The sequence below is a fragment of the Camelina sativa genome, chromosome 14, assembly GCF_000633955.1.
Source record: "Camelina sativa cultivar DH55 chromosome 14, Cs, whole genome shotgun sequence".
In the NCBI taxonomy this organism is placed as follows: domain Eukaryota; kingdom Viridiplantae; phylum Streptophyta; class Magnoliopsida; order Brassicales; family Brassicaceae; genus Camelina; species Camelina sativa.
Window position 1 is genome coordinate 14,284,503 of NC_025698.1, and position 23,873 is coordinate 14,308,375.

At 34.3% G+C, this 23,873-nt stretch overlaps 4 protein-coding genes and 1 pseudogene across 4 annotated transcripts; 2 read left to right on the top strand and 3 right to left on the bottom strand.

Annotated features, from left to right (window-relative positions):
- LOC104741445 (ethylene-responsive transcription factor 12-like) lies at nucleotides 315-1,396 on the top strand. Its single transcript, XM_010462322.2, has one exon. The coding sequence runs from the start codon at nucleotides 527-529 to the stop codon at nucleotides 1,109-1,111; it is 585 nt and encodes a 194-aa protein (XP_010460624.1). The 5' UTR covers nucleotides 315-526; the 3' UTR covers nucleotides 1,112-1,396.
- On the bottom strand, nucleotides 4,150-4,999 carry LOC104741446 (ethylene-responsive transcription factor 11-like). The gene has a single exon (XM_010462323.1). It carries the CDS (start codon nucleotides 4,916-4,918, stop codon nucleotides 4,409-4,411), a length of 510 nt encoding a protein of 169 aa, XP_010460625.1. The 5' UTR covers nucleotides 4,919-4,999; the 3' UTR covers nucleotides 4,150-4,408.
- On the bottom strand, nucleotides 11,524-14,034 carry LOC104741447 (B3 domain-containing protein At4g34400-like). The gene is made up of 7 exons (XM_010462324.2): nucleotides 13,911-14,034; nucleotides 12,810-13,185; nucleotides 12,591-12,734; nucleotides 12,268-12,483; nucleotides 12,147-12,170; nucleotides 11,966-12,057; nucleotides 11,524-11,865 (listed from the first exon to the last, which is right to left on the bottom strand). The coding sequence occupies exons 1-7, from the start codon at nucleotides 13,986-13,988 to the stop codon at nucleotides 11,614-11,616; spliced, it is 1,182 nt and encodes a 393-aa protein (XP_010460626.1). The 5' UTR covers nucleotides 13,989-14,034; the 3' UTR covers nucleotides 11,524-11,613.
- Nucleotides 14,594-18,125, bottom strand: LOC104743585 (probable F-box protein At1g60180). Its single transcript, XM_010464648.1, has 5 exons — nucleotides 17,819-18,125; nucleotides 15,302-15,939; nucleotides 15,201-15,236; nucleotides 15,042-15,137; nucleotides 14,594-14,878 (listed from the first exon to the last, which is right to left on the bottom strand). The coding sequence occupies exons 1-5, from the start codon at nucleotides 18,123-18,125 to the stop codon at nucleotides 14,594-14,596; spliced, it is 1,362 nt and encodes a 453-aa protein (XP_010462950.1).
- On the top strand, nucleotides 20,234-20,773 carry LOC104741448 (annotated as a pseudogene).

Here is a 23,873-nt window from a genome sequence, read left to right on the forward strand (position 1 = left end):
GGGGGGGGGGGGGGGGGGGTCTGGTAGATTATAATGTTTTTTCACATAGTCATAATAGTCCATTCAATTTATTCACTTTATAAGAGATTTTTTTTTTCTTAAATAATTAAAACAATAGTATATTTTTTTCAAATAATTAAAACAATAGTCACACATCGCCCAACAGCCAAAAAGATCGAACGGTGCTTGATCCTTGCAAAACCTAGATAAAAAACCTCGATCCTAGAAATCAAATTACTAGTAGTATATCAGTTTTTGTTTTACTGTTAACTTGGCAAAACATATTTTATATTGCTTAGAAAAAAATAAGATAAATTGTCAAGGAAGCCGAGGATTACGGGTGTTCTCAAGTGGACCTGCTACAAAACACACACACACACCTCTTCCTCTTTAAACTCACTCACTCTCTCTTTCATTTTGGGTCAAACAAGTCAACAAAAGCAAAACCTCTTTCTTCCTTACTCACTCTCTCTAGATTCTCTCGTCTCTCCTCTGAAGAGAGCGATTCTTTTTTTAAGTCTTAACAATGACGTCGACGACTTGCGCAAAGGAGGTGCATTACAGAGGAGTAAGAAAGAGGCCATGGGGTCGTTACGCTGCTGAGATAAGAGATCCTTGGAAGAAAACTAGGGTTTGGTTAGGCACTTTCGACACTCCCGAAGAAGCCGCTCTTGCTTACGACGGCGCCGCTCGTTTCCTCCGTGGTATCAAAGCCAAGACTAACTTCCCTTCTCCTCTCTCTCTCGACCTCAACCACATCCCTTCCGCTCCCTCCGCCTCCGCCGCAGATAGCCAACACCAACACCATCACCATCAACATCAACAGCTCTGGTTCGCCGCGCCTCCTCCTCCTCCTACTGTCTCCGACCACCATCACCAACACCAACACCACCGGATTTTTCTACGAACCGGAGTGCTAAACGACAAAACTTCAGATTACACCTCCACCGAAGCGCCGCTTTACTTCACCGCCTCGTCTAACGCTGCCACGTCATCACCTGGTGGTCGAGTTGTTGGGTTTCCTATAATGAGTCCTTCTCCTTCTTCCCCTGCTACGGTGAGACGTGGCTTAGCCATTGACCTCAACGAGCCTCCGCCGCTTTGGCTGTAAAACAAAAGTATCATTGTCGATGTAACGGTGCCGTTTTGAGCGGACTTTTATATACGGCGCCGTTTTTAGACATCTTTCGGTGTGGAACTATTTGTTTTAACTTTTTAGTCTCTTCTTTTTAGCAAATATCATTTTGAGGTTTTTTTTAGTAGTTCTTTTATCCTTCTTTTGTTCGTTATGTAAGAGACGGATAAGATCGATCGTTATGAGATCCATGTTGCGGGAAAAACAAAAGAAACTTATTTAATTATCAACAAGCCGTATGTATCTTTAAGGATTCGATCATGTGCATCTAGAGAAAATGATAATTTTGATGTTTGTGGATTGTGTTACGACCGTCGCTTATGTCGGTTTCGAGGGGGTTTGAATCTTATCGTATTCTATGGCGTGTCGTGAAGTACGGACTGACTTGTGTGCAGCTCTTGGCAAGAGGTCCTGTTTTGACTCACGCGCCCTCTCTCTCTAAACACGACAAAAGACTGTGAAAAAGGAAGGAAACAAACAAAAGAGATAGAGACTAGTGAGAGACATCAATACAGAGCAAGCGTGTGAGTTTGGACTGGCATAATTCACTTACGGACAAGTTACGTGTCTATTATATTATTCGAAATATTTCATATTATTATAGGGAACGCCAACAAAAGTATTCCCATAAAATTACAGGAATTATTGTTTTTGAATTGTCGCATAATTTATCAGCTCATGTTTTACCAATGTATAGAAACGTCTAATAAGATAAAATATAGACAGTTTATAAGAGATTAACCAATTACTATCTATTGCAGATAGATATGATAAAATTCACGTAACAGTGTATATATATGATATTTACAGGGCTATCGCACACGAGTAAAGTAATAATTAATAACTTTGGAATTATTATTTTAGTTGTTTATTACTAGTAATTTTTATCTTCGCAAACTTAAGTGACTGCGTTGGTCCTTCTTTATGAGTCTATCGTCGTTTTTCATAAATCTACGGTTTATTTAATTATTTGACAAAAGAGAAAGTCATGTAATTACAATTAAGTGGCTGCAGTGGCCGACCATTTTTGAGGTTTTTAATCAGTAATGCCTTTTCCGTGTATGTATTGGTTCGAAGATATGTCCAAAAGGAGAGTCCAAAACAAAAACAATCCCTGGTTTTGGGAAAATTGGGTTTCTGGTATTGATATATGAATATTTTGCCTATTTTAGTCTATGAATTGAGACTTATTTAATCATAAGCCAATATATTAAATCTCGTTATGTAAGCTTAATTGAAAACAGTGGACATTGTTGACAGGTGTTGTTTTCTTTTGGTTTTTGAAATGGAGCAAATTCCAACAAACGCTACTTTTACTATTTTGAGAGTTCACTCACATTTTTCAACATTAAATGTGGTTCTATGTTTGGGCCCAAAAGAACTGATGGGTTGTTAAGCAATTGAGGTCCAAGTATAGTTTGAGTTAACAAGTGAAACATTTGATGGCGACCTGTCTAATTAAATAATCAATCGCCGAAGAGGCTCATTGCTCGGTGGTTGGCAAGTCTCCGCCAGTTGCGAGACTCATCCGCTTTGAACTCAAACTAATCCATTTTGGGGATATTCTGATTACAGATATTTTACTGAGTTGTGTCGTAAACTTAGTTGAATGCTTATATCATCTGACAACTATAATTCAACGCTATCGAACTTAGTCGTAGACCTTCTCGGTAAAAGAGTATCAAAATTTACCAGGGATTAAAATTCTTAATCAAGAAGGCTTGAACGGATAACTCCCAATCACTAGTATATAGATGTAATTACTTTTTTGCACACTAGAAGAGATTAAGTTTTATTTATGTGAACTTTAATTGATACACAAATAAATTTTTAAGGAAAATGGTTTTGTGCTACTGTATGGGATCAACGCAAGGAAAGTGCTGCAAACTGAGATATCCTTTGGTTTCTAAACGAAGATTTTAACAATATTCACTAAATGTTATATACATATTTACACATAAATTCTTAAATGCGATTTTGTTTTATTCAACAAAATAGTGAACATAACATTAATATAATACAAACAAAATAGTGAATATCATGTTCACCACATTAAAAATAAATTATTCAGATTTTTTTTTCCACAAAAAATAAATAAATAATTCAGATATGTATAGAATAGTATGTGACCCTTCTTCATATATGTATGTCAAAACAAGCAATTTACCATGTATACAATATAGGTTTGAAGAAATAGTCATATAGATACTGAAATGGAATTACTAAAACCCGAAATGTATACTTTTATCATGTTTGATTGTTTTCCAACATTTTTACTATTAAGATATATTAAAAGAATTAATTAAATCTATGTTTTTTTCCTCTATTATAAATATCTGTTTTATGATATAATATCTATGTTTTTTTCTCTATTATAAAATTTTATGTCATGATTAATACAAATATATCCTCATGAAAAAAATCTTATATTCGTATGAAAATCATACATACCCATGTGTTGTTTAGACAAGAGATATGTTTTTAATAACAGCAGATTAACATAATATATATATATATATATATATATCTTCCATAAGAACAAGAAACAATACAACAAAAAGATGACTTATTCTGAAACAACAAATTCAATTTTTGATCAATAATCCTGTTTTCCCAAATAGAGTTTTTTCTCCATTTGTTCTTTTTTTTTTGTGTGTGTCAAGAAAAGTTGAATTCTACGATTTCATCAAAACCAATTGGATATGGATCAAAACATAAGATCAACTTACTTAGGACATCATTAATAGAAAAATAGATTAAATATATAGTGAAAATAATGTTAGATCAGTTGTTAAGATCATAAGTAAAAAAAATGGAAAAACTAATTATAGTGCTCTCGATTTCAAAGAAGGATGAAAGGAAAGAAAGGAGAACTGAGTTTTAGATCAATTCTATCTCAAAACCAAAATTATTGATCTAAACCCACTATTCCTTTTTTAATTAATAGAATTGGACTAAGAACATACTAATAGTTCTGCCGTTAATGTTGACGTTAGATGTGTTCATCAGAGAGATTGATGCCAAAACAAGAGTATTATTTGATCAGAACTACAATTAATTAAAAATAATATAAAAAGACATCAGCAGATTAGAACAAAACACGTTATCAACAACTAAAATTCATTTAAACAATCTGCTGATGGCAAAAAAACAATTGGCACCACTTAAAACTTAATGATCTTTCTAGTATACTTGATGATCAATTAATACTCAATCAAGAAACATTTTAATTATTCTAATAATTATAATTAAAATCCCAATATATAAAAATCATTAGTTCTGATCAGGTGGAGGAGGGAAGTTAAGATCCAAGTCCAAGACGACACGTCGTCCTCCTCCTCCCTCAGAGCTAAGATCCATCACCACAGACGACGACGATTCAGATTCACTCCTTTCATCAAACACCATCATCCCAGACTTGACCTGAATCTTCGGGAAAGGAAATCTGGAACTGATGGAGTCAGATCCACGGTTGTTGAGATCAGGAACCGAAGATTCAACTGTGCTATGGCTCAGGCTCAAGCTCTCGTTGCTGTTGTTGTTATTGTTGTAATAAGGGAAATTGGTTTTGGCTTTGGCACCACGAAACTCGATGGCACGTTTGTCGTAGGCACGAGCCGCATCTTCAGGAGTGTCGTAAGTACCGAGCCATACACGAGACTTCTTGAAAGGATCTCTGATCTCGGCTGCGTAACGTCCCCATGGCCTCTTCCTCACTCCTCTGTAACGAACTCCGTTACCGTCGTTGGTTTTGACGGCCGCCGTTTTAACTGTCGGCGTCATGTTAACAAAATAAAATAAAATAAACAAATAAAGATGAGGAAGAGAAGCTTGAGAGAGGTTTGTGGTGTGTGAAGTTGTGAGCAAAGAGAGATTGATTTATAAAGAAGGGAGACAAAAGACAACAACATATGTATAAGTCAACCGCGGTTTTGACTAAAGGGGCGGCCGAGTGGCAGTTTTGGTAATAATATCCACTTACGTGTCATCTTGCTTTTGTCTCCACGAACGGGGAAAGTGAGAGAGTGATATGAATTTTTTTTTCTCTTTTATTTTTTTCTTCTTCTATTATCTTTTTTGTGCTTTTATTCTTAAATGTTTTTTTATTTCCCCTTCATAAAATATTTATTTCAAATTTGTATAACGTTTTTAATTAATTTCTGTATTATATGGATTTTCTAAATACTGCGTGCGATGAGGACCCACGCGCTTACTTGACACGTGTCGGTTTATATTGTCTTCTTTTCTAATTTAGTACTATACATGAAATTGCAAATAGGACACGACGTGCCAAATGATATATCTTTTGGTAATCTTTATTATATTTACTAATTAAAGCAAACATAATTTCCTACTAAATACCCGGATTTAAATTGTTTTAATCTTTATTTATGAGAAAAGTGTGAAACTTTAGCTACAAATACTATTGAATTAAAATGGGTCTACCGTTTTCTTTAATATAACTTTTACACTTTTCTATCTTAAAATACAAATGTAAATAAAAGAGAGGGCGAATTTCCATAGAAATTATGTGCTCTAGCTCATATGAATTTAAATAACTTAAGACATGTGTTAGTTAATTATCAATTGAATATTTCAATGAATTTATATAACTTTAGTATAACAATTAACATATTAGCTCAAACTAATTGATTTATAATTACTTATCTTTTAACTTTTTAGTAATCATTAATTTGACAAGCTGTCGAAATTAAATATTTTAAACTTCAACACAATCACCTCCTTTACATCATATTTATTAATTAATATCTCAGCAAATCCACAATAATGAAAATGTAGATATAGACAAATAATAATATACTCTAATAAGTTATAGTTTTATAGTTGCTGTTCCAAAATACTTAATTCTGTTTTTCATAGCTTAGTAGTAATGAAGTTGACGTTGCTATATGACCTATGAGTTTGCAAACAAAATAAATAGTAGCCTTTAATCTTTCTAAACGCGTTTGTCTTTTGGATTGAACATATATGCAATATAAGTTTATCTACTTTTAGAACAAGAAACCAAAGCAATACATGTCATCTTTCGTATATGATGTTGGTATGGTGGTTCTGGTTGGTGTTTCTCTTTTAAGAGTGTTTGTACGGGTGATTAAAAAAAAGGTATTACTGTCATGTAGCAAAGTTAAAAAAAATCCGTGCCAATATTGCAAATACTCAAACTGGTCTCACATGCGGCTGCTGAATGGGCTTGGCGAAGTACACATGCAGCCTTTACCGCTTTACGCCTTAATAAATAATTGGTAAAAGAATTAAACCAAATCAAAAATAAATCTATTTAGAAAAGAAAACAAAGAATGATTACTAACTTATGTGTTACGTAAAAAACGGACATATTTTGACAAAAACAAAATAAACAATGAACGGGTTGGTTTAGACCAGACTGGAACCAAAGACACAGGGGTGCAAAACTGTCGGAGAACAAACAGATGAGAATCATACTTTACATAGTTAAACATAAGACTACAATAATACTGATGTCTAAAATATAAAAATACGGGATTATGCTACCGGTTTCCACGATTGCACACCGTTCGATCAAATGCAATCCCTGTTTTAAAAATCCCCGCCTAATACCGATTACGCTCCGTAAAATTGCTAGATCTACTTTCTCCGCCTCGATTAATGACTAATTCCCGCCTAACATCTATTATCTAATTATACCTGTCTAATTTGATTATAAATCGTCTAATCCGATTACTTATCGCTTAATTTTGTTATAATGATTATTTTTAGAGTTAAATATAAATCAAATATGTATTTTTTTTTGTTATTTAGATATTTAAATTAAGTGTTTATGATGTTTTACAATAACTATTGTATAAACTTTTAATAAAAATCATAAATTTTCTTTGAAATTATGTTTTTATGTGTTTACCGTAATTTCAAAGACAAAACTGTAGTATTATATTTTATTTAGTATTTTTATTTTAAAATAAACAGAATTATACATATAAATAATACTATATATTTTATTTTCTTATTAATTTAATAAAATAACCCTAAAACTAGTCCCCGATTAATCCCCGTTTAATCTCCGATTTTCTCGCTAGGCGCTAGGTCCACTCCGACCGCCCGACTAGCGCCTAGCGATTTCTAAAACAGGGATGCAATACATTTACTCCACATTGTTTTCAAAGTTTGATAGACTCTTCCTCCTCACAATTTCACATTATTTAATTACATTTGGACTTTGAGGCGAATGGACCATAACTACTTGGACTTCACAGAAATATAGATGTATTTTTTAAAAAGCGTTCCAGACGGTCTAGGCGTCATCTAGGCGCTAGATGCTCATCAAACACTTAAATGAACGTTTGAACCGCCTAAAATTGCATAAATTTTGTTTTAATTATATATATTTAAATTAGTAAATTTTATATCTATATACATAATTATAAACATTTTTATATAGTTAATGTAACTTAAATAAATGTATTTTCTAACTTTTGTTTATGATTTATGATTTTTTTTTTATTTTTCTAGCATATATTTTTACATAATTTTATATATAATATTATATATATAATGTTTTATGTTGTAAATGTCTAAACTGTCTAGATTCCGATTAAGTGTTCTAAGTGCTAAGTGCTGAATCACCGGCTCACCACTCACATATCTCCTAGCGTTTTCTTGAACAATGACCTATATTAGTATTAGATTTAATACGTATTATAATTTTAAATCAAAACCGGTCGGACTACCAATAACTAATTCAAGTCGCTGAAAAAGTGCAATGTTGTAATTGAGTTACCATCAGAAGTTATAAACAGTAATACACTCAATATGTTCCTCACTAAATCTTTGTAGGGTTTACACTTATTAAGAAAATAAGTATATTAAACATTAATTATAAATATATTATTTTGTGAATTACAATTTTTTATAATTCTAAACCAATATTTTTTATGTCCCAATATAATAGATGTTTAGATTTTCTTGTAAGTTATTTGGAATAGAGAACGGAGGTCGACAAATTACGTTTTTTATTTTGTATTTTTACATAAATCGTTTGACTTAATAACTAAAAAATAATTACATTACATAAAATAAATCATCACAAAATACATCAAATTAGTTAAAATCTTGAAGAAACTCCAAAATAATTTTTAAAATATTCCATATATACAAAACTTTGTAACCTATACATTTTTTTTTTCTTTTGAAACATGCTAGCTAGTATGGCTAAATTTTGGACTCAAATTGGCTATGAAAAGTATAAGGAGATCGAAATTGCATTAATTTATTTTTACGGTAGAGGCTAAAGGTTTTCTTGGACTAAACAACCCTTAGCTTAGCCCTCCTTCAAATTTCAATCCGGAATTATATTAATAATTTGAATCAAATTTTGGAATGGAAAAAATAAATGCAAATAGAGGAATCATTTCCGTAGCTCTGATCATGTGACAAAGGGATATTGTATTGTATGTTGTTAATCATACGTAGCTAATCTTGTTTTAGTTCCATGAATTGTTCATTATCGATGAGCCTTTGATCTGTTATGTGATGACTGTAACAAAAATGATCCCTTACTAATAAAATTATTCCGACGAAAATAAAAGAGCCACAACTTTACACACGGTAGTCGTGTCACTCTATTCGGATTCATTTCTTTTGGACAACTACTTTTTTTGGTTTTTAATTAAAAACTTAACATTTCAAAACCCATGACCGAAGTCATACAGTTTTAAGCAATAAAAACAATACAGTTTTGGACAACTACTTAACTATTCCTAATTATCTCTTCAGAGATGCATCTAATTACGTCTTACGCGCTGAATGTTTTCTTATCTTTTTAATCATATGACTAATAACTTGTATCATAGTGTTTGGAATGCCAAGAGTGGAATAGAAAAAGCTTAACGCTTCAGATTGGACATAACACAAAACAGTGGTTTGATGCATGAATGATACTCACATGTTTGATAAGAGTATCTTAAATTTTTTTAAAATATACTATATGCTTTATAAAGGATCTTTGCAAATCAAATTAAAATATTGAAGGTGCCGGGAAATATAACAAAGGAGGAGACTTGGNTTACGTTTTTTATTTTGTATTTTTACATAAATCGTTTGACTTAATAACTAAAAAATAATTACATTACATAAAATAAATCATCACAAAATACATCAAATTAGTTAAAATCTTGAAGAAACTCCAAAATAATTTTTAAAATATTCCATATATACAAAACTTTGTAACCTATACATTTTTTTTTTCTTTTGAAACATGCTAGCTAGTATGGCTAAATTTTGGACTCAAATTGGCTATGAAAAGTATAAGGAGATCGAAATTGCATTAATTTATTTTTACGGTAGAGGCTAAAGGTTTTCTTGGACTAAACAACCCTTAGCTTAGCCCTCCTTCAAATTTCAATCCGGAATTATATTAATAATTTGAATCAAATTTTGGAATGGAAAAAATAAATGCAAATAGAGGAATCATTTCCGTAGCTCTGATCATGTGACAAAGGGATATTGTATTGTATGTTGTTAATCATACGTAGCTAATCTTGTTTTAGTTCCATGAATTGTTCATTATCGATGAGCCTTTGATCTGTTATGTGATGACTGTAACAAAAATGATCCCTTACTAATAAAATTATTCCGACGAAAATAAAAGAGCCACAACTTTACACACGGTAGTCGTGTCACTCTATTCGGATTCATTTCTTTTGGACAACTACTTTTTTTGGTTTTTAATTAAAAACTTAACATTTCAAAACCCATGACCGAAGTCATACAGTTTTAAGCAATAAAAACAATACAGTTTTGGACAACTACTTAACTATTCCTAATTATCTCTTCAGAGATGCATCTAATTACGTCTTACGCGCTGAATGTTTTCTTATCTTTTTAATCATATGACTAATAACTTGTATCATAGTGTTTGGAATGCCAAGAGTGGAATAGAAAAAGCTTAACGCTTCAGATTGGACATAACACAAAACAGTGGTTTGATGCATGAATGATACTCACATGTTTGATAAGAGTATCTTAAATTTTTTTAAAATATACTATATGCTTTATAAAGGATCTTTGCAAATCAAATTAAAATATTGAAGGTGCCGGGAAATATAACAAAGGAGGAGACTTGGGGTCAAGATCGGGACATGGGAGACATTTGGATCAAAGCGTGTCCGTCGTTGACTAAATCTCATTTATTCGGCGCGTATCATATGGTTAACTTATATATAAATCATTCAAAACACATGTTAAATTATTACTATGAATCTTGAAACTTAATTTTAGCCTCATACTCTCATTCATCGTATATCCGTTTCCAAAAATACACCATACTCTCTCTCATGACTCATTCATCGTATATCCTTTTCCAAATATACACTACCATTATTTTTGTTTCTATGGAACGTACGTACAGTCAAAGCAAACTATGCGTTCATAAGAATGCTTTGCAAATACAAAAAATACTCTGACAATAATTTTGGCTATCCAATTTCCAAAGCTTTTTAAAACATACATGCCCCAATTTATAGAGTACGTATAGTAGTGACTAAAGTTATCGCTGATGTCAAAATTGTTTTTTAGGAAAAATGTATACTAGTTGTTAACATTATTTTTCGACATTTATTAACATTACTTCTCAGAGTCAGGAACCTTCTCAAGCTCAAGAAGATCTAAAGTTGCAAGGCAGAGAGACAAGTTTTAAAGTGTTGAAAAGCTTTTGGGATTTTAAATTAGAAGATGAATGGTGTAAATGAATAAGAAGACAGAGAAAGGTTGAAAGTGGTGTTATAACTGCTTTCTATTTCTCTTGTCTGTTTCGTATTGCGTCCCTCCTGAATCACTTTTGTTGCACAACCATCCCTTAAAAAGTTGAAAAGACTTACCAATTTAAGAAACGCTTCATTAATTTTATCTTGTAGTACCTAAAGATTCATATCTATCTTCAACAGACACAGATTCCTTCGGTTCATGTATCAACCACATGATTCACGCAAACCATTGCAACTTCAAACGTAATCAGTTGCTCAAGAAAATCTAAGAATAAGATACAGAGTTTTTTCTACCTTTGTTTCTTCTCCTTTGAGTTTTTACCAATTCATCGATGATCTCATCTTTGCATCTTACTCCATCTGAAACACTCAAGACTAATTATCTATTGTTTTAAGACTTTTACTGACTCCAGTTCTTGTTATGTTTCGCATATTCTATCAATTTATCATGTAGCGGTTTTACTGTTCTGAAAAACATAAGTACTAATGTAAACTAAATCGGTACAACACAGCTACAACATATCTCAAAGATTAGATCTTGTCCTTTAAAAATAAGATTCATACTAGAACAAGAGAAACAGTTAGTTAATCTGATGTAGACAATAATGAAAACTCATAAGTTTGGTTGAGAATGGGTCTTTTCTTGATAACAACAAGATGAAATCATAATGAGAAACACAATCTCTCTCTCTCTCGCTCTACTCATACTAATGGCAGCGTCTACAGATTTTTCCCGCGGACTACATGGAGTTTGATCGCGTAAACAAAAGAACCCCTACGCAAGAGCTCACACAAAACGCGGTCCTCTTTCGTCAGTCTGTTCCTCTTGCATATGCGCATCCATCTTTTGATACACACACGTTGATCCTTCCATTTTGCTGTTTTCGCTCTAAGTTTCCCAAATCTGTCAATGTAGTCAACATAGTCTCCAAACCTCAAGCAATAGTCTTTCACCAATTGTGCATGAACCAACTACGTTTTTAAAGGCACATAAATCAAACAAATACGTTAGCTAGGTTTAAAATTACGAGTATCTTATTAGGACCAATTATTTTATAATTGCAGTTCTTACCAGCTCGTATAACCTATTCTTCACGTTCGTCTCAAAGTGTATGTTCTTCGGATCATCGAGATAGGTCTCAGGGTTTTTGATCTTGGGATCTACTGTAAAAATCTCAAGAGACAAAAAGCATTTCTATATGAGCATCCCATAAAATTAATCACCTTATAAAGTAAGAAAATGATTTGTTTACCTTTCTTCCTCTTCTTTGCCGCATCTGGTTCCACATAATAAGACACAAAACAATGTTGCATTAATATAATTAAGCATCTCACAGACAATCAAACTGATGAAAGTTAAATGTATTATTTTACCTTTCCTCTTCAGATTTGCCACCTTTGCTTTGACGCAAGTGGTGCTGGCGGCTGTGTCTTCTTCCTCTGGAGCATAAGAACTGTCCTCACTGTTGGATTCGTCTTCAACAGCTAATTGACCAAACGCTTCAATATAATCACTGTCACTGTCACCGTCACCGTCTTCCTCAGAAGACTCCTCCTCCACAGGCACAACTTCCTGATCTTTCTTCTTTCCTGGAAACATCACAGCAAACGAAACAGACTTATCTACCGAAAGCAATTAACATAAAACAACTCAAGTGATGAAAAGAGCTAACAATGGGTGGTGGTTAAAACCTAACCTTTGTTTTTGCGTTTGGGGGTTGTCTTGCCTATCCTGAACTCAGAGCCACTGTCAGATTCTGTTTCTGTCTCTTCGCTGCTTTCAGAATAAACACTATCCTCGTCTTCATCAGAATCCTCCACAAGTTCCACTTTTGACTTTCCTGAAAAAACATCTCAAAGAGTCGTCAAAACAAAAGAATCTAAGTGATGAGGAAAAGCTAACAATGTGGTTAAACCTTTGTCTGTGCCTTGCGGGATTGGATTCTCCATCTCAGGTTTTGAACGAGTCTCTGTGTTGTCACTGCTTAGAGAACAAACACTGTCTCCTTCGTCCTCACTCACTTCAAAGACTTCGCTAGTCTCTTTACATCCATCACTGCGGAAGATACTGACCTCGAATATGTGGTTACCATTATACACGAAGGTCAAAAAGTCTCCGTCGTTAAGAGTGTTATCCTCGACGAATTTGGGCCATCCTTGTGCAAAATGCACTTCATCTCCCCCTCCCCTTATCTCGGTCGCTACGTTCCAAGAGCGTCCACCAGGTCCTTGGAGTATCACCTTTTTGGGCAAAAGACGTGGAAGATGATCGTCATAGGGGATTGGGATCACCTGCTCAACTCAAAAAGCCAACACTCAAGAAAATACTCATACAAAGAGAGACTCTAAGGCAAGTCAGAGTGAAACTTCTGACCATAGCAGAGGGTTTTGTAAACACATACAAACAAGATTTGATCTTCAATCAAAAGCGTAGGGACAGTTAAAAACTTAAAAGAGTCAACTTTCCGGAACCAGACAAAATCAAAGCATACAGTCTCAAGAAGTCAATCCAAACCCTATAAGAAGCTTCTCAGTAAAAAAAATTACAACTTTAAGCATCCAGAGAGAAATTAAAATAAGCAGACAAGCTTCTGAAAGCAGAACACATGTATAGAATCTATTCATCAACAGGAAAAACAGAATCTGAGCAAAACTACCTCTACTTTGATAGAATCCAGTCACAATATTCAAACATTTCTAGATTTAAGTTCATAAAATAGGCTGACTCATACAGAAAAGTTATAATCTTTACTCATTAGTCAAAAAAACAGAGGAAACCAAAGGGGTAAGAAGAAACAGAGCAAAACCCTAGAAACGGCAGAGCAACATCTATACTAACAGGAGCTTAAATGCAGATAAGCCCACCGAAAAAAAAACTTAAACCACAGTGTTGTTTAATCAGACGTAGTTGTAAGGAACCAACAAGAGTAAGATAATCTTTCCAACCCAAGAATGGTATGCTCATGTACAGATAAACCTGGAAAGAAAAAGAAAAAAAACTAAAGAGAACATCTTACCATGGAATCTGAGCTAAAAAGGGAGACGAAAACTTTGAAGAAACGTGGGGGGAACTGGAACTCAGTAGCGGCAGCCATTGAAGAGGAGGAGATGTTGGATCTGTGCTTCAAAAGAGAGAGAAAAACTAAGAACAGAGAGAGAGAGAGTGAAGACTAGTAAATAGAAAAAGTAAGGTAACATTGTAAGAGAGAGTAGTACGTTGAAGATGAGTCAAATCAACGTTTAAGTTTTTTGCAGAGAAAGAAGGTACAATCCTCAGTCCCTCGTATTCTGCGTGACATTTTCAAAATATTTCTTTTCTTCTTTTAAACGATTTGATCTCCCATAAGTCTAAATGCTACTCCGGTCCGGTTCATCCTCACAAACCGTATGATTAGATTTCTGTTAAACCGGCTTCTTGTGAAGAAAGAAAAGAAAAAAAAAAGGTGTAATTCACTTTACTTTATAATTTATACAACAATTAAAAGCTTAGAAATTGTAAATAAATTAGATTTTTACTCTTATTTCCGATGAAGTTGTGCTTAAAAACGTGCAGTCTAAGATGGCCATTGTGTCATTAACCGGGTTCAGATCCAATGGGTGTAACGTGTAAGTAAAAAACGAAAAAACAAAAAAACACACTGTATGTTAATTAATTGAGGTTCCATGTAAGATGTTCATTTAAGACTCAAAAGACTAAACCCTATGATTCACCACTTATATGATGTGTGCCATTCTGCGTGGTTGAGAACACAATGGAGACAGTATTGTTGTGAGGAAGTGTTTGAACCAACTCTTCAAACTTAAAACTAGGGTAATCTCCGTATAACTGTAGAACCATCTTGTCTAATGCCTTTGCGTTTGTAAGCACAAGTTCCACAAATGAAGCCACGTGCTTCGCCTCTAATTCCCAGCGGGATCTATTCCAAGAGACTTCATCTTTTGATCTCCAACCACCTCCCACGCCCACGAAGTCGTCACAATAGTTCTTCCCAACAGAAAAAAAAAAAAAAAATGGTTCTTGGATTATTCGAACTCGATGATAGTTACAAGGGAGGCTTAAGGAAAATAAAAGAAGAAGTTTATGGTAAATATACGAACCTCTGTCTTTGCATGAACTGTCAACAGTTTTGCAACAGTCTTTCTATAACAGGAATAACACACTGAAAGATCTGTGTCTCAAGAATCAAAGCTTTTATCTTCAACATCGGAAAAGTAATACCACGAACCTCCGCAACACATAAAAGCTAGAATAAGAGAAAGTGAACCACAAAACAAAATATTTCTTAGTACGATTCGTAAACTTATACAGGCCTCATGAAAACTAATCCATCGGCACATGTTAACTGTGAAACCAACATTAGTAAAGTAAGTAAGAGAGTTGTAGACGTTACTAGATCCTAAAACATACCTGAAGAATGTAGCACCCAAAAGTAAGCTTCTCTGCATTTTGCAACTTCTCTAGGATTTCACGAAGGAATTGAAATAGATCATAACCATTGATTGTCTCTCCAACTGAGTGACAGGAAATGTTCACTTTAGCTTCAGTTAAAGACGAGACATCAACTAAAGCACATGGTAACTGATAGTTGTGCCACATTCTGAGAGAATGGACATGTGGTGCCACAATCTGCATTGACCCCGTCAGAAAACGGCTGCAGGCTATTTCTAATGTTCTCACGCCCAGGGATTTGCTGAGATCAAGAACCCTAAGATGTGGACAATGATCCAATTTTAAGCTTTCGAGAATCGGACAACCACATAGAACCTTAGCAGCAGTTTCATTGGAGAGAGAACAGTTAGACAAGGACAACTTCTTTAGCGATGTCCAAGATACAGAACATGAGGGAATCATATAAGAACGTGGTAACTCAAAGCTGAGTTGCTTAATAGAGGAATTGGTGTAGAAGAAATCAGGAATCTTATAGTAATAATAATAATCACAACTTCGACCGACGCAGAGGAATATATTCTCCACGTTGCGGGACGTGACGAACTCCATCCACCTTTCCATGTCGGCAACAGTGTGATACATTGTGGTTTTGAAATAAAACTGAAGATGTATTGGTTTGTCTGAGTATATGACCACCTGTATAAGTTTACGACCTGATTGTGCCAATCTACAAAAGCATAAGAAGAAGGCTATGAATGTTGTTACTAGTGATTCTGAAACTCATTCAGATGAAGAAGAAGAACTGAAGAATTTTGTGGCGTTTACAACTTTTGAAGATAGTTCTGAATCAGTGTCTGCATCAGCGTCTGCAACTGCTTCTGAACCTGCAGCAAAACCTGCAACTGTATCTGAACATGAATCTGATAGTGATAGTGATGGAGACGATATGAGTTATGAAAAACTTGGTAAGAGTTATGAGAAGTTGTATGCACATTGGCTTAAGGTAGTTGATGATAATTCAATCTTGATTAAGGAGAAGCTCGATTTAGAGGCTAAAGTCGTTGAAGCAGAGAAATATGCAACATAAAAGGAAGAAGAAGCATTACCAGCTAAAGTGCAACTTGAAGAAACTCAAAAGAATTTAAGGATGCTTAATAATGGTACAAAGAAGTTGGATCATATTCTGAGTATTGGCAAGACAGATAAGTGTGGCCTTGGATATGAAGGAAAAATTTCAAAATCGGATCCGCTGTTTGTTTCAAATGGAAAAATCACGTCTGCATCAGGAACTGTGTCAGAGACTGCTTCAAAGACTACATCAAAGACTGATTCAGAGACTGTTTTTGTGAAAGAGCAGAATGCACCTAGAAACGTTTTTCGACCTGTTTGTCATCATTGTGGTATTGTTGGGCATATTAGGCCAAGATGTTTCAGATTGTTGAGAGAGAAGAGCCGAATGGAGAATGCTTATGATTTAAGGTTTCAAGGTCCTACATGTTATCATTGTGGAGTTCAAGGACATATTAAGAGGAATTGTTTCAGATTCATTCAAGGAGTCAATCATGGAGGTCTAAGGCGCAACAAGATTTGGGTTAGAAAAGATGAGTTCTATGGAGGTGGTGTACTAGGTTATCAACCACGTATTGCAAAACGGGGAGAATTTTCCAGTTAGTTTTGACTATGTTGTGACTCATTCAGGGGGAGAATGAAGATGCGTTTGGTGATGTTTTAGGTGTTTGAACTGATGAGTTCACAAGCATAGTCAAAAAGGGGGAGAATGAAGATGTATTGGTTTGTCTGAAATAGTGTCTATGTGATTCAAGACGTGATACATGATTGTTGTTGTTTTATGTGTGTGAGAAGTTTCTAGAAGGTTTGAGAAAGCAATATTGAAGGAAGATTTGAGGATGAATTGAAGAGGAAAACTACTATTTATTGGGTTGATTAAATTAGAGTTTTACAAGGAAAAAGAAAATAGCAAAAAGGAAAAAGTTCTTTTCTTATGGAATTTGAAAATCTTCTCCTATGGTGATTATGAAGTCTTGATGAGTATATAAGGAGGTGTTGGGCACGTCCTAGAGAAGTAAGAGAGTTGAGAGATAAAGATAAAAACCCTAGAGAGCTTTCTCATTGTGTGCGGTTTAGTTTCGCGGTTTTGGTGCTTGTGTGATCAAGCTTCTTTGTCCGTCGGTGTGACGTGTGTGTGAAGGTTACTCAAGAGAGTTGAAGATCTAAATTCTATGCTCAGGGGGAGTTTAGCTCAAGGTTAGGTTATCTTGGTTTAAATCTAGGTTTGATGTTAGTCTAGTTAAGGGTAGAGAATTATCCTTAAGATTTCATGTTATAGAACGGAGCGGTGAATTAAGAGGGTTGTGCTTGATTTACGCGTTTGCGAATAGGTTGTATTTGCTTTCTTGTTCTAGTGAAATCGAAATCTGGATGTGGTCCCGGGGAGTAGGAAAAGCCGATCCTCGTTAACAAAATTCCTATGTTCTTTACTTTCTGCACTTTATTATTGCCTCATCCGCATTTACAGAAACTTGGTCATCTTAGGAGCTGTGTAGCGATCTAGGGTTTCGTTTATCCAAGCAGCATGCACTTGCGGCCTATAACTATCATCAAAGGAAAGAGAAGGTGTATCGGACCATACATGCCTCCATCGTCTTGACAAGACAGAAGTTGTGATGGCTAGTTGCGTCGGAACAAAGAAGAGGATATGTTGGAGTATCGCATCCGGCAAGGAGCTGATTAAGTCCATATTCCGGCGATGACCACCACCACGACGATCATTAGTCGTTACACTAGGAAGACTTGAAGCGGCTGTGGAGCTCTCGTGCGCCATGTTACTTTATTAACCTAATATTAACACAATCTAATGATTTCATTTCCTTTTTTTCTAGCAGGTACTTTTCCATTAAAAAAAAAATTGTAGAGAGACTTGTCAAATAGTATATACTGTATATCAATTTTTATTAACTAGTTAATGATATTTTAAAGTTAATTTTAGCCAAATATTGTTTCTATTTATATTAACATTTTCGAAATGCATTTGCTAGTTATACTTAATTACATTAAAATTTTTTTTTTTCCAAATTTGATCTAATTTTCATAAATCTTATTATCTAATTCAACGATAAATAGATGATTTACCTGTCACTTTTATTTGATCTTATATAAATTATTTTGAATTATTATAAACATAAATTATGTTTTAACAAAAAATAAGTTATCGAAGAAAAGACATATAGAGAGTTCAAAAGACATGGATATCGAATAGACACAATTATTAAAACAAAAAATAGTGATGAAAAAATACTGAAAAGATACAACTTTATAATGAACAGACGCAACCGTATAAATTATTTTTAAAAAATACAACATATCTTTTTACGAAAATGTACGACGAAAACTCATAAACGTTGTTGGTATTTATTCAAATTGTTATTATTATATAGATTAATTGTTTAAGAAATAGTAGTAATATTTTTTAGAATAAATATTTCTATATTATATTTAAATAGATGATGACCCATTTTCTGAAAATAAGGATTTGGATATATAGATAATGTATTTGTAGTCAAGTCAAATGATGATATCATTTGTTAACTGAATGTTATTGTTAACCTTTTCTGTATTCTGTATTTATTGTTATGAAATATAATGATGATTTTTTGAAATAACGGCGAGTTATTAATTATATTGACACTATTATTGATCATTTCTGGTACTCAGGTCTTGACCACTAAATTTTCTAAGGTTTTGGTTATTTTCTATATAATTATTATTAGGTTCATACTTATATATTTTACCATTTATTTATTCTATTTTCAAACAACAACTTTATTTATTTCTTTACGAGAAGATGGCTGTTACTGTTAATAAACGCAACGAAAGTTTTCTTTTACTTTTTTTAATTGTGTTTGCATTTACGATCTCTACAAAACCAATTTTGATTATAATAAGAGACCCTTATAAATTATAATGAAAATTAGGTCTGGGTAAAATACTTGGATTTGGATCCGAATATCCGATCTGAATCCGTATCCGAAATTGTAAAATATCCGAACGGATTCTAGATCTCTAAATCCAAAAACCCGAACCCGAACTCGATCCGAACCGAAATCCGAACGGGTATCCGAATATACTCACATTATTAATATGTAGTAGTAATATATTAATAATATTTATAATTTTAATATTATAAGTGTTCAAAATATTCAGATTTTTAGATATTTTAGATAATTTGAAGTATTTAAACTGTTTATTAGTAAAGTTGGGTTAAAAATACTCTAAATTTTTCAGATATGTTGCGTATTATTGAATAATTTAGACTAAATTAGATACTAAAATTTTGAGTTTTGTAAACTTCGGGTAATCCAAATGCAGACCCAAAATACCCGAACCAAACCCGATCCGAACCCGAAATCTAGAAATACCCAGAACGGGTCTTATACCTCTAAACTCGAAAATCCGAAATATCCGATCCGAACCCGAACGGGTACCCGAATGCCTAAAAGGGTAAATTATGCTTTCTTTTAGGCATACTCACGTCTCCAAAACATTATGCTTTCTTTATTAACTTGACAAACAAAACCTAAAAGGGTAAAAAAAAAAAACATAAACGCAAAAACTAATTGAAGCCCTTATCATACTCTGGGCCTAAACCTTGGTTTTGAGAATTCATAACCAACGTAGTATCGTTTCCGCGTATAATGTACAAACAAGAAAGAAAGTACATGCAAACCTCATGAACTTTCTCATTCATATGACGTGATAAACCAAAAAAAAAACCACTTGTATCCTCAAATGCCCTCTCTTAATTACACTATACATTTGATATAAAACAAGTTTGTTTCATAATTATATAAAATTAACATAAATAAAACAAGATATGAGCTGTAATCCTCTATCTAATCTGGTTTTGAATAGCTTTGAAAAGGTAGGAACATCATGCAGATCGTAAGAGTTCCTTCATGATAATGGTTTTTCATGTATCTAAAATGTTTGGCATAACTATCCTTGCTATGCTCATCATCTCGACCGTCATGGCAAGACCCTCTATTTCTATCAACAAATATCCATCTCAAGATTTAGATTCTTCTTCCTTAAAGGTGAAATCCAAGAGCTTTCTACCAAAGTTGTATGGTGATTACGGGTTTTGGAATCCGAGCCCGGTTTATGGAGGAGGTTTTCCCGGGCCAGTTCCTCAGGGCAGTCTAGGTCCGATACAGATACATAAGAAGCCGAGATAAAACCCGAAGGATATGTTCTTCAACTTTGCTACTTACAGGGGTAAAGCTTTTGATATATGGGTATTATATAAATAAGGTAGTGCTAATTAAGGCTTGTGTTTGTACTTAATTACTGCATATAAATAATGTCTTCGTTTGTGTTTTGTTGTAGATACAATCATACAAATAGACATATACACATCTTGTTCCACTTTCTAGATAAACCATATATGTGTGTGTAACATACTATAGGAAAACCGAAAACATGTCACTATTCAACTTATGAGCAAAGATTGTGTACAAGAATTATTCATCTAAAATAACCGTACCAGTATTGATAAGATCATAACCGAACCAAACCAAAGAAGATGCTTAGTGGTTTCCTTAGTTTTAGGATATCAAGACCACGATTCCATATCCCATTTTATTAATTATGTTCCTTGTTTCTAGGGTTGGTTATCAATCTGTTTTGTTTCGTTTGTGTATTTAAAGACTTCAATGTCACGTTAATGGAATAGACTTGAATTTGACAAAACAGAGTTTATCTCTTTGGTTTCTAGTTCATGTGTTAGACATAACACAAAACGAGGAAAGCACAACCGATGTAATTCATCTAAACACAAATCCAGAGTTGGTTGTGCACAATCTCAGAAACAGAGTTGGTTGTGCACAATTGATTTGTGTTATGTCTAACACATGAACTAGAAACCAAAGAGATAAACTCTGTTTTGTCAAATTCAAGTCTATTCCATTAACGTGACATTGAAGTCTTTAAATACACAAACGAAACAAAACAGATTGATAACCAACCCTAGAAACAAGGAACATAATTAATAAAATGGGATATGGAATCGTGGTCTTGATATCCTAAAACTAAGGAAACCACTAAGCATCTTCTTTGGTTTGGTTCGGTTATGATCTTATCAATACTCCCATCCTCCAAAGAACCTTGTCCTCAAGGTTCGACACAAAACAACGAGTTGTGTAAATCTTCTTATCACGTAGTGGTGGTGGTTTTCCAGGACCTGGTTCTTCTTCGCCGAGCTTGGTTGGTGTTGGGGTCGGTGGTTCATGCCTTTGAAATGAACGCGTCGGAGCAGAATTGGCCGGCCTGTATGTTTTGTAAGAAACACTTCTGACCCAAAGACGTGTGATAAGGGCTTCAACATGATCAGATCCCTCATTGAACTCATGTAGTGGTACGATCTTCCTTCGTGAAGGCGCAAAACTTGAATCATGCATAACCTCATCGAAAGAAAATGTGTCTACTTTGATCCTTGAGTCGATGACTTGAATATTTTTTGCAAAATACTCAAATCTGAGAACCGCCAAGTTATCATCAGTGACATCAAACGTTGGCTCTTCATCGTCATAAACATCGAAGATAGGGGCTCCATAGCTTTCATTGTAAAGCTCCATGGATTCTTTTTNTTTTTTTTTTTTTTTTTTTTTTTTGGATAGTGAAATAGAAATTCGAAGGTGTTCTGTTAAACGTTGATTGTGGGAGAATGCCGTCAACAAGATGAATAGAAATGCTTTGATACCAAATGTTAGCAGTGATGCTAATTTTGGTCACTCTTCAAAGCAAGAATAACTGCTCTGATACCAAATGATAGGTCCCAATTTAGGACAATCAATGTTATCAAGAACAAAGGACGAGAACACTTTGGTTCTCAAAGACTTTAGAACAAGTTATTGCAATTTTCTCTTCATAACTTCTCTGTTGAAGTACATGTCTTTAAATACAAATAGCATTGATCGCTCACGATCCTACAAACAAGGAAATAAGAAAGTGGGAAGTAGAGACACTACTTCTCCTTACTCGATCCTATCAAGGAATTTGAGCACGAGACAATAGGAAACATTTTCTTTAAAGCCTACGAGTTCAGTTCAAACAAACGAATGGATGAGAGAGACGACACACAAAACCGTACCCACCGAAAACTATCAAAAGTCTTACTAAATTATTAAGAATGAATTACTTGTTATCCAAAAATTGGTTTATTACTCATATCTATAAATCTTTTAAAAATTACTCAAATGTTTAGTGTCTTGGGTGTAATTACAATTTACCTCTTGGGCTTTGTTTTTCGATTTCNGGTCACACCTGTCATTGTCCACTCTGTCGCCGTCAATCTCTCGCCGTCATCTCTCGCCGTATTTGCTCGCTCTCTCTCTATTCGTCGTCACACTCACTCTCTTCGTCGTCGCACTCTCTTTCTTCGTCGTCGCTCTCTTTCTCTCTTTGTCGTCTTCGTCTTCGTTTAAACGTTCCGGTATGTGTCGAATGTTTAGTTTCGAGTTTTCCGGCTGAATGTGGGGTTTTATCGATGATTTACGGCTGATTGTCACCGTGGTTTGTTTGATCTATTCGATTCGATGGCTGATTTACTTTTAGGGTTTACAACTGATTTGTTAGATCTATTCGATTCGATGACTGATTTGTTTGTTGATGTGGCTTAGTTACGGCTGAGTTTTGTATTGGTGACTGAGTTATTTTGTGCTTTAGATCTGAGTTATATATTTGTGGTTGAGTTATGTTATGCTTTGTGTATGAGTTTGTTTTATGTTATGGCTGATTTATTTTATGATTTACTTATGAATTATATTATTTATCATATGTCGATGGTGATTATTTCTGAAGAACCCCCCAAGACTATACGCTGAAGAAAACTCTAATCTAGAGTTTAGAGAAATTAATACCAATTTCAGGATGGGAGATTTCCCTACGATTAGAGAATCAATAGTACAGGATGCGTGGGATGAAACGAAGAAAGTACCTATTGGAATAATCTCTAAGCTAGTTGATAGCCAATTCGTCTAGTCTGGTAAGGTTGTACATTTCCTACTATGTAACCAGTTAAGGGTACATAAGAAGGAGCTTTGGTTTGTGGTCGGTGGTCAACCTATCAGGTTTGGGTTGAATGAATTTGCTCATGTCACGGGGTTAAACATAGACCCAATGCCGACAGAACGGGTTGAACTTGAAGAGGAACACAAAGCATTCTTCAGACTTTTGCAAGTGCCTGGTGGGGAAGGTCCATCATTAAATGAACTCAGGGAAGCATTAAAAGTGTGCTAGGGATGAAAAATCCCTAATCATCGTAAATGGTTGGGGCTGTTGCTTCTTCAACACATTGGACTTTATGGTTTGCATCATAACTCTAGAATTCCATATGAAAGTGCCAAAAGAGTTTTTGATGATGAAGCAATGAAGACTTATCCATGGGTCGGTCAGCATTTGAAGCCCTTGTTGATGGCATAAAGATGTTGAGGCCTACGGGGAAATCGTACACCCTTAGTGGGTTTACACCCGTGTTACAGGCTTGGGCGTATGAGTCCATCAAATGCTTTGGAGA